Source organism: Panthera leo, chromosome D1 (assembly GCF_018350215.1).
Source record: "Panthera leo isolate Ple1 chromosome D1, P.leo_Ple1_pat1.1, whole genome shotgun sequence".
NCBI classification, from domain to species: domain Eukaryota; kingdom Metazoa; phylum Chordata; class Mammalia; order Carnivora; family Felidae; genus Panthera; species Panthera leo.
The window spans coordinates 77,638,243-77,649,461 of NC_056688.1; the positions used below are offsets into that span (position 1 = coordinate 77,638,243).

Sequence of the window (11,219 nt, forward strand, 5' to 3'; positions counted from 1 at the left end):
CTAGCAACTTTGTAGAAAACAATGAGCCCCCAAGGTTGAGCACTAAGAAAAGTCCAGAAGAATAGTAAGAAAAACAAAAACAATGCAGTGTCAAATAAGCCAAAAGAAAATAGAGTTTCAAAAAATAGAAATGGTCAACAATGTCAAGTCCTACCGTTTAAAGATCAAAAAAGATGAGGATTAGTGTGTTTCTTCAGTTTAAGGATAGGAGACAATGCATTTCAGGGAAGTGGTGCATAGAACTGCATTAAAGAGTAGGAAGAGGGGGAACAGAGACAGCATCATTTTGGTAACTCTTTTGAGAAATTTGACTTTGAAAGTCAGGTGAGAAGCTTCACTTGTGTCTTCTGCTACACCAAACTAGATACAAGTAATATGTGGCCATGATTTTTATCTGTGCTAAAAAGAAACATTTCATAACAGGAGTTATCTTCCTATGACTTGACTTTTGTAGTCAATTAAAAATGTCTCTTAAGAGAAATAGTAAGAATTTATGCTAGGTCTCTATTGGAAATCATACCTAATTTTTTTGGCATTTACTTCTGTTTTTCAGGTACAGGGATTACAGATATCCACCTGATCATGACCAGAAATATTTTCATAATATGCAGTACTGGCACGTCCTTGCTGCCAAGATGACTTTCATCATTGTTATGGAAGTAAGCCTTTCTTAACTTGCATTCCAGCTAGTCTGTCTTCTGCCTTCAGGTTTCTAAAGGTGTCTGCTCAGCAAAAAATTATCTCAGGAAATTATTTTGAAGGAAGTATTTGTTGTCCTAAAAAGCAACTTAGGGATATTTTCAGTACAATGGGTTGCCCTATTATTCACCTACTATTGTTGAAGATATCAAGGTGACATAAAAGAAAAAAAGAAAAAATGTGGCCTCTTCTCTCAAGGTCGATAAAAGGACACAGAACTCATTGATGTTACTGAGTTTCTATTATATAGTGATTCCAGACACTATAATAATAACCCTGTAAGTTAGACTTTATTAGTGACTCTTGAGAAATAAATCTGAGACTCAGCAGAATTAGCAGTGGTTTTAAAGATAATCAGCTAATATTGGAGCTGAGTTTCATTGCCAGCTATATCACTCCCAAGCATCTGCTCTGTCCGCTGTATTATGTTTCCCCCTTTGTGGATTATCCATTCTTGTTATGGATATAAGGCATGCGTTCAAAGAGAACAAATACAGAGGGGGGATTTGGGTAAGTTACATATTGAGTGTTCTACATCATAAGATGTGAAGGCCAATAAGGGAGAGAAATAAAAGTGAGGCACTTTTTCACTCTGCTGTGAAATCTAATAATACACAAGTCTAATGCAAGCAGACACAGATTCTACATGATAAAAAAGAGAGCAGTCTTATGTGTATCCCTCCCCATGTTTTTCTTCTCTTTCTCTCAGTTCTTTATGACTTTATCACTGTTTCATTCCCATATTTTACATCATCAGTTTAGCTCACCATTCAGTCTGGTCATTTGCACCAGGATTCTTTTTCATTTTTGAGTTTTGTTTATTTATTATTCTTATTAATGTTTTTAATCATCCAGCTCTGATGACCAGTTTTTAATCTGGTGAGCTCTGACTCACCATCATCCTGGGACTTCTTTTCACCTTCTCTTGTATTGAATGCTATATGCTACATTATCTGCAGTCTATGTTTCTCCCATTCTTGGTTTACTAGCTTATTTAGGTGAAGTACATTTTTCAGTAATTTTCTGAGGAAAATTATGGGTGGTCAATTTTTGAGACCTTGAATATTGAAAATTTCTTTTCTTTCCACACAGATGACTAAGTGGTATAGAATTGAAGACTGAAAGTTATTTCCCTGAAAAATTTTCAACCAACTTTATTTAGGTATTCCTGACACTTTTTAAAAGATTTATTTATTATTTGAGAAAGAGAAAGAGAGAGCACGCACGTATGGGAGGTGCAGAGAAAGAGGGAGAGAGAGAATCCCAAGCAGGCTGTGCTGTCACAACATGAAGCCTGACGTGGGGCTCTATCTCATGACCATGATTGTGACTGAGCCGAAACCAAGAGGTGGCTGCTTAACCAACTGAGCCACCCAGGCACCCCGGGTATTCCTGACATTTTTGGAGACATAATATTGCACCATTTTCTGTCAGCTTCAATGTCAGCATTCCAATTCCCCAGTCTTTGTTTCTGATCTTTTATTAAATCAATAAGCTTTAAGGATTCTCCCACTAGTCCTCTTCTATGAAACATTACAAGACAGCTTCTTGTTATTGGACAGTATTCATTTTTCTGGACACTTTGCTGGACTTTATAAATCTGAAAACATACTTACCCTTCAGGGTGAGAAAATTTGCTTGTATGTATTATTATTATTTTTTATTCTTTCTTTCTTTTCTCTGTTCTGTCTTTCTGGAACTTCTGTTACTCAGGTGTTATGCTTTCTGTTTTAAAATTCTTATTATTTCTCTCCTATAAGTAGTTGGTCTCCTATTTTTTGTCTTTTTGTTCTGTTCTTTTGTTCCTTCATTATTTCTGTTGCCTCTTAGTTCCCATTTGTCTGTTTCAAACTTTTTCTTTTACATTAGAGACTTTCTTACATAATGGGTGATTCTTGCCAACCTGCTCATACTTAAGAGTGAATAAATGAAAGCTGATTATAAGCTTTGTGTGCATACAAGAAGAATGTCACTTGGTGGGTTTCACTATAGGGTGACGAGTTAGGGAGGGGGACCTTTTCATTTGAAGCCTACAAAATTTTGATATCAACCATTCTAATTTCACAGACTGGTTACCCTCCCCAAAGAAAAATCCTCTGAACTCTTTTCTGTTGAGCTATTTTATGGCTACCTGTATTCCGAGAGCTGAGCAAGACAGAAGAAAACTAGGGATCTTAGGATTCACTGAATTTCACTTAGTTGCCCTGTTTTCAGAATGCTGCCACTTCTCCATTCTCTGGTGTCTCTGGTGCTCCTGAGTTCACAGCTTTCTGTTTTGATTTCTACAGAAAGTAAATTACTCAACTGCTGCCAGGGTGAGGTTGGAGAGAAGTAGTACCTGGATGAAGGTGGGAGAGAGGTCCTGAAAATTCACCTGCTCCTCCTTATACCAAATTTTGGCTAGTCCTCTTGTTTTCAACTCCACCCACATGCATGCTTTCCAAGTTCATAAGACCATCTTTCCTGATATTTATTGAAGATCTAAAATAAAGTTGGTTTTTGTCTTCTTGGTTTTTACCATCACCATATCACCAATTGCAAGTTTAAGCGCCAGCTTTCTTCCATCTCTGGAATCTATTCCTACTGTTTCCTCCTTTTTTTTTTTTTTTTTTTGGTCTTTGTGAGTTACACCATTTTTTAAAATTCCTTTACAAATATGTATTGGGTTTTCAGGAGTGAGTACAGAAAAAAGTATATTCAATAACCATGATCAACTTAAATGTCTATAATTACACATTTTAGTATATATTCATTTGCTTAAGGTTTGTCTTTCTGGGAAAGTTCTGGGACAACGACCGTATCTTTTGCCTTTTCCTCATACTTCTGTGTTGAACACAGTTTATTGAATGATTAAAGTGGTTTGTAAGAACTTCCTGCTGAACATTTGACAATTCTAATGTCCTTGATTTTCTTTTATTTTTCCTCCAGCACGTTGTGTTTTTAGTTAAATTTTTGTTGGCCTGGATGATTCCTGATGTTCCAAAAGATGTTCTGGAGAGAATCAAGAGAGAAAAGTTAATGACTATCAAGATTCTCCATGACTTTGAGCTTAACAAATTAAAAGAGAACTTGAGAGCTAATTCAAGTGAACTTGCCAAAGAAGTCCTGATTCAGGAAAACAAAACACAACTGGCTAAATCAACAGTATAATCAACATAATGAACAAGCCACTGGTTGCCTGTTAGGCTTCACAATTTTCTGTGGATTTTCAGGCCAGAGGCCAGAAGCCACATGTCAGTTTCACCCTGCCTCCTCCTCCTCCTTCTTTTTTAACTGAGAGTTTTCTGTACCCTTTTACAGAAGCCAACTTTGTGAGGTTGGAAGAATACCACTTGTCTGCTTCCTTGCCTGAGCCCTCTGCAGATATTGTTTTCTGGAGTTCTAGAAATGATTGTTAAGAGTGCATATCAAATCAGAATAGTGGAAAATCATGGGATGTTGCAGTTTAGAATTAAACACTGGACTTGGGCTATCCCATCATGTTCCAGTGCATCTGCACATTTTCATGGTCTCCTATTGGGTTGTTTTATAACTTCTTCCCATCAAGAAAAATGTTGGGACATGGAGAAAAGAAGTGAAGAGGCCTACTGAGCCATCTATATCCTGCCATCTTCGACCATGTGAATGAAACCCCCAAATTAAACGACTTAAGAAAACTCACTTATTAAATGCGTTGAGTAAATATCATGGCAGGGATTTGTCCTTGAAATCATCCTGAATAAGGTAAACTTCCATCAGAATCCCAGATAGCCCTTCCAGGTCAATGCAGAATTGATTTTTCAAGAGACTGGACATTTGGGTTTCAGCAAAAGTCTAACATCTCAGTTCTTTAAAGACGACATTTTGGTAACGGCAATTTCAAGTGTGGATTGTTATCTGGAAAACAGCATTAAGTTGTTAGGTTGCTTCAGTTCTTCAAGTAAATGAAAGATATTGTAGAGAAGTAAATGTGTCTTCTTACTAGTTAACAAACACAAGACAATGAATATTGATTAATTTGTTGAGCTTAATCTAAAAAAAATCATTGAATTTTTAAAAATCATTTTTCTTCTACAATGTGTATTTTGCATCATGAAACCTATTTGAGCATTAGCTCTTTGTATAAGTTAGGTACAAGTTGTTTATGAAATTTGATCTCTCTGTTTAAAGCGATCTCAAGTCTTTTAATGGGTTTACACTGTTTCCTATTGATGCATTCATTGCTCCATACAGTGCTCAGTGCCTTGTCCCTATGCCTTTGACACACAAGAAGTGGTTGTGCTGTTCATCTGCTGTGATGTAACATCTCAAATGTTAGCTTCTTTTAGAGAAATTGTCAATTTAACATTAGTCACGGAGTTTAACACCAAAAGTAGATCAACCAAAGAAGAAGGGGGTGATGGATTTGATAGCTAAGTGAGAAAAAATTAATTGAATGATTTCTCTCATATGGAGGCCTATGGCACATGTACACCTGTTCTTCTTTCTCTTAAAAATACTTCATCCATATTTTTAACATTATGGAGTGAGAGATACAGTTCAGTTATATACTATTTGCGTCCGTAGCTTCAAATTACACTTCAGTTCCAATAAAATGGTGTTTTTTTTAATTGTATACAAAAGGAGAAACTTCATCACAAGATTTTTTTAGGTAGTATTTCATTATTTGATCCTAATACATTTTTGCAGAATTGCCAATATTAAGTATATGGCAGGTGGTATTAACTGGTGTTCAGTATTAAGCATTTAGAAATGAGGATTATGAATTTTATAAAACCATGAGACAGTTACCCCAATATTGGCAGTAATGATTTGGCATCCACTGGGTATATTTTATAAAAAACATTTTTGTGTAATTTAAAATGATCTCATTATTGAAAAAAGGATTTCATATGAAGAGGAGACCTATTTTTTGCTTGAGAACACCAGTCAATGTTACTATGAAATAAGCCACAGATGCAGTATCTGTGGCTTGTGAAATCAAACTCTTTGTTACTACAGTGTTGTCCCTTGTGCACAGCTCATACATATTGCTTTCTTCCAGGTGCTAATAAAAATAAGGAAGAGTGTGGAAATTGGTTTCTTGGATATAAGTTTTAGTTTGTAGGGCTTAACAGTATTTATAGATCGAGAGTGTTAAATAAAGACAAATCAAACTCGTAAAATTATCTGTACACTGCAATCTTAAAACAAAATCAACTCAAGTGTCAGGTTTCTAGAATGTATGGAGAAACTAGCAAGAGAGGAAATCATTTGAAGACAAGTGAATAGTTCCAATGATTGGTAGAATCATTGTGTTATTAATGGAGGGCTGAATTTAGAGACTACCAAGTGTAGGTTGAGATTTATCAGCATGGCTGATGTTTTCATCATCCAGTCAAACCCAAACTTTCTTTTTTTCCAGAAATGTTCCAGGAAACACTTGAGATTTTATTTGAAATAATTTTAAGTGCAAAAGCCAAAAAAATTACATAACTCTTTTCAAATGTCATCTCTAATCCTTGCCTTCATCAGTTTTTCTTTGCACACAAGAAGCAAAATCCACCTCAAAACATTTATTTTAGAGGAATCCATCAAGAAGGGAGTATCTTAATTAAATGGGCTGCTGTCTTATCTTTGTTGCATCTCACGATTTCTCTTGGCTTTAACATTCTTCTCTCAGCTAAGCCATTAAGCAGCTTATCAAGGAGAAGATGCAAAGAAGATGATAATGAAGAGGAGGGGCAGAGGAAGAAGGAGATAAAATAGTGTTCTCTCCTTGTGAAGCTGTGCATGCTTCCATGGGGAGAGGCGCAGTGAGGCAGCATGGTGCAGCTGTGGGTAGTGAGAGGAATGTCTCTCCTAAGCCATCTCAGTGAGGATGAGAGAAAAGCCAAAGAAGTTTCAAGCTGAAAACTACTAGGTGTCAAGAGTAAAACTTGGATTCCAAAGTGCCTGTGTAGCATCAGCTGCTATGGGTAGCCCTGGATCTCTGTTGATGGACTCCGGTTGAGGGTGAGGAGTTTGTATCACTCATTCAACAGGGGAGTCTGTTTTGAAAGAACCTCTCTATAATAGTTGTTTTTAATTAGCAATAGTTATTATGTTATCAAAGAATGTTAATAGGGAACAGAGCATTGCCAGAGTACCATTGACTAGACTTTGAAGTCTGCCACCGTCATTGACTATAACTATTATGTTATTTTTTTTCTGGACAGATTTTTACTCTTCTGCTTTATGTATGATAATTCGGGTATGTCAGCTATTCCAGCATTATGTAAAAATTCATGGGGATATTAAAAAGAATAGCAAAAATTCATGAGAATATTAAAAAGAATAGCATAGTTCAAAGTATATGAGATTCCAGCTTCAGCTCCCCCACCCCCATATTTGACTAGCATATCTTTCCTGTGAGTGATTCTGTGCCACGGTGTTAACCAAGAAAATGGGTACTCCTTTTTCTTTTCTTTTGTCTGTTTTCCCTCCCCCAGGAGGTGTGAATGGAGGTATACAGGGAAAGTTGCTCTTAAGTAACCTGTACATCAATCTCAAGAGATTCAAACTCATGCAGTGAATAAATACTTTGACATGAACTCAATTTATTCTTCCAGTAAAACATTGATATGATTCCTCTGAATTTGAGTACCCTAAGAGATTTTTAAGTCTTGTTTTTGTTTAGAAACCTTAAGATACATTACATGTAAAGTGATTACTTCACAAAATTCCATGTTTGTCACATTTAGAGATGCAAATTCCTTAAACTAAGAGGCTGTTATGGTCCAGAAAATTTGGAGAAGGTGGTACTTTTTTTGTTTTGTCTCTTTATTTTTTTTCTCCTTTGGGAGGTGATAAAGGTGAAATCTCCCAAGTAATGTTTTGGTGGGTATAAGAATTGAGAATTGGGGCGCCTGGGTGGCTCAGTCGGTTAAGCGTCCGACTTCGGCTCAGGTCATGATCTCCCGGTCTGTGGGTTCGAGCCCCGCGTTGGGCTCTGTGCTGACAGCTCAGAGCCTGGAGCCTGCTTCCGATTCTGTGTCTCCCTCTCTCTCTGACCCTCCCCCATTCATGCTCTGTCTCTCTCTGTCTCAAAAATAAATAAACATTAAAAAAAAAAAAAAAAGAATTGAGAATTTCCTAAGAATGCCAAATTCCTAGCCTAAAGCATTTTCATACTAACTCTCAAACTTATTTCAACCCATGAGGGAAGTATGTCAGGGCATGTGAACTCAGGATTTCCAAATGTGTAGAACTGTCCTAATTCTGCAGTGTGCAGAGGTAACTGAAATCTTATACCCTAAGAGCCCTAGACTTATAGTTTCTATTTAATTTAAAAAAAAGAGAGAGAGTGAGAGAGAGATATTTGCCTTTACTAACATATTCAAGAAAACAAAAGTGCATGCTGGCCAGAGATTGAGATGAATACATCACATTCTGTATGTGAAAGACACATTCTAGGTTGAAAGAATAAACAGATTTTCAGGGTTTAATCAGGACAGCAAAACTATGAATATTGTAGAATAAAGGGTTTGTTATAGAAAATAGGCCTTTGAAACTGGAAGAAACTGGGAAGTCATGGTCTGGAAGGGCTGAAGGGTCAGAGGCACTATTCACCTCTCCTGAAACACTGCCATAGGTGGAAAACTGGAGAACATATGGATATTCAAGGGCGGAAATGAGACTAGGCAGGAAGACTCATGAAGAAGTCTGTAGAAGGCCATTGCTTCTGTATAGCTACTTACTTCTGTGAGTTTGCAACCAAGTTTCACCGCTGGTCAGGAAGATCTGGAAATGAAGTGGAACAGAGTGAGGACAAGCCCAACTGGAGCCCCGTCTGTGTGTCCTTCATATATCTGGGTGCAAAGACCTCCACAGAGAATTAGCTGCTGCTTCACTTATGTTTGCCTCTTTTGCAAATAGAACCTGACACCCTGTAAGGAAAAAAGAAAATTTCTGGGAAATACAGCTCCAGCTTAACCAAAACTACCATATAAACAAAATTTTACAAAATTAATGAAACTATTGATCATTTGAACAATGTGATTAAAGAATAGAGTCAATTTGCCTTCATAAAATGTTGTATTCAATAACTAAGAATAGGAATCTTTTTTCAGGAACATTCTAAACTCTTACAAAATCTGACCAAATACAAGGACATTAAAATAAGAAATTTTCAAATAACTATGGATCCAAAAATTTATCAAAGTTGATTTTAGAGGATAATTCTAATTACATGGAACCAAAAGTACTGTGCAGCTCACATTTTGTGAGTACACTAAATACTTCTTGTGGGTTCTTTTTTTTTTTTTTTTTAAGTTTATTTATTTATTTTGAGAGAGAGTGAAAAAACATGCACAAGCAGGGGAGGGGCAGGGAGAAGGAGAGAATCCCAAGCAGGCTTCCAGCCATCAGCACAGAGCCTGATGCAGGGCTTGAACTGATGAACTGTGAGATCATGACTTGAGTCAAGATCAAGAGTTGGACACTTAACCCACTGAGCCACCCAGGTGCCCCAATTCTTTTTTTTTTTTTTAAGTTTAGTTCTGAGAGGGAGAGAGAGCACCAGGGGAGTGGGGGAGGGGCAGAGAGGTGGAGAGAAAGAGAATCCGAAGCAGGCTCAGCACTGTCAGCACAGAACCCAAAGCAGGCCTCCAATCCAGGAATCATGAGCTTAATGCATTGAGCCACCCAGGCTCCCGTTTTGTCGGTTGCTTTTAGGGGAAATGTATAGTCTTCATTTGGCTATTCAAAAAGAACAAAAGAATATAAGCTAAGCATCCAAAGTTAGACAATGGCAATATAAACAAAAAAGAAAGGAAAAGGTATTTAAGTGGAGAAATTAATGAAAAACTGAACAGAAAACATTTATTAATGGGAACATGTTAGACTCACCCCTTTTATATTCAGCAACAAGAAATTACACTTCCAGTAATAATAGCCTGGGTTTTGTTCAAGTCATTGAAACTCTGAGAACAACCAGAAAAATTGGGTAAAATGTTTAAAAAATTGAAAATATCAGAAAATTACAAAGCAAAGGGGGACTTGCAGCCTTCTAGAATCAGTATTTAGGAGACGTAAGCCTGCTTTTGTGGTGATTTTTCTCCTTGAGGAAATTTTAAAAATATCTGTAAATTAAACAACATAGTTCTCAATGCCATATGGATTAGGGGAAAAAAACTCAATGGATATTAGATAACATTTTTAAATGAAAATATTGACATTTCATGATTTGTGGGAGGCAGCTAAACCACTGCTTTAAGAAAAAATATATGGATTGTAATGCATACATTAGACAAAATTATAAAAATCAATTAAACTTCTATCTCAAATATATAGGAAGAAAATAAGCAACATAAACCCAAAGAATGGAGGAAAGAGAAAATAACAAAAGTTAAATAGAAAGCAACCATACAATAGAGAAAACTAACAAAGACAAAAGTCTGTTCTTTGAAAAAGCTAACAAAATTGATAACTACCTTGCAAGAAATGATAAAGAAAAAAAAGAAATCACAAATTACCAAACTCAGGAGAGTATCTTCATGACTTGGGCTAGGCAAAACAATAACCATTAAAGAAATGATAGATACATTAACTTCTTCAAAATTAGGAAATTCTATTCAATAAAAGACAACATTAAGAGTGTGAAAACATATGCCACAGATAAAGAGAAAGTAGTTCCAAAATGACTCATACCCAGAATATATAAATAAGTTCTGTAAATGAAATTAAAACACAGCCCTATTTTAAAAGTGGGCAAAGCACTGTAAACAGACATTTTACAAAAGAAGTCCAAATTACCAATAAACTATAGAAAGGTGAACAGCATTGTTGGTCATAAGAGAAATTCCAGAAACGCTAGTATACCCATACCTGATGGCAAATATGAAATGACTGATAATACAAGTGTTAGAAAGGAGAGGAGCAAGTGGAATTCTCATCTATTGCTGATGGGACTGAAAATTATTACCAACACTTTGAAAATTGTTCAGCGTGAGCGATTAAATCTTATAAGCATTACGCTATGACTTACCCTATGACTGAACAATTTTTAAATACTTCTGTCCATCAAAAGACATGTAAAGAATGCCAACAGCAGCCTTATTCATTGTATTCCAAACTAGCTGTAATCTGAAAATCTACAATGCAATGGAGAATTAAGCTATGCTATATTAATTAAGTAGAATACTAACAACAATGAAATAATGCAGTATCATTGATTAGATTTCACAGAGCTTAAAAGAAGCTTAACCGAAAGGAGCACACTTGCATGTCTAATGGACATGTTTTTGATGTATATAAAGTTTAAAAACATGGTAAAATGAACCTGTGATAGAAAGTTCAGAATAATGGTCACTTTTGGGGGGAGGTGTCATTTGGGAAGATGCATGAAGAAACTTCCGGTGCTACTGAAAATGTGTTCTATTTTCATTCGAGTTGTGGTTACACAGGTACGTACAGAGTACACCTGTGGTTGTAATTGTGGTTGCGGTTGTGGTTACACAGGTGTATACATAACTGTGAATTCATTAAGCTGCATATACTTGTTCACTGTATTCTATCAATAT

General features: G+C 36.2%; 1 protein-coding gene across 2 annotated transcripts in view; it reads left to right on the forward strand.

The window, feature by feature from the left end:
* Positions 1 to 5,753, forward strand: part of ANO5 (anoctamin 5) — a 106,580-nt gene extending 100,827 nt beyond the window's left edge. For both annotated transcript variants that reach the window (XM_042906393.1, XM_042906395.1), the window contains 2 exons: positions 554 to 659; positions 3,628 to 5,753. In XM_042906393.1, coding sequence (XP_042762327.1) covers positions 554 to 659; positions 3,628 to 3,849 — 328 coding nt within the window. In that variant the 3' untranslated portion in view covers positions 3,850 to 5,753. The remainder of the gene's footprint in view (positions 1 to 553; positions 660 to 3,627) is intronic.
* Positions 5,754 to 11,219: the final 5,466 nt, after the last annotated feature.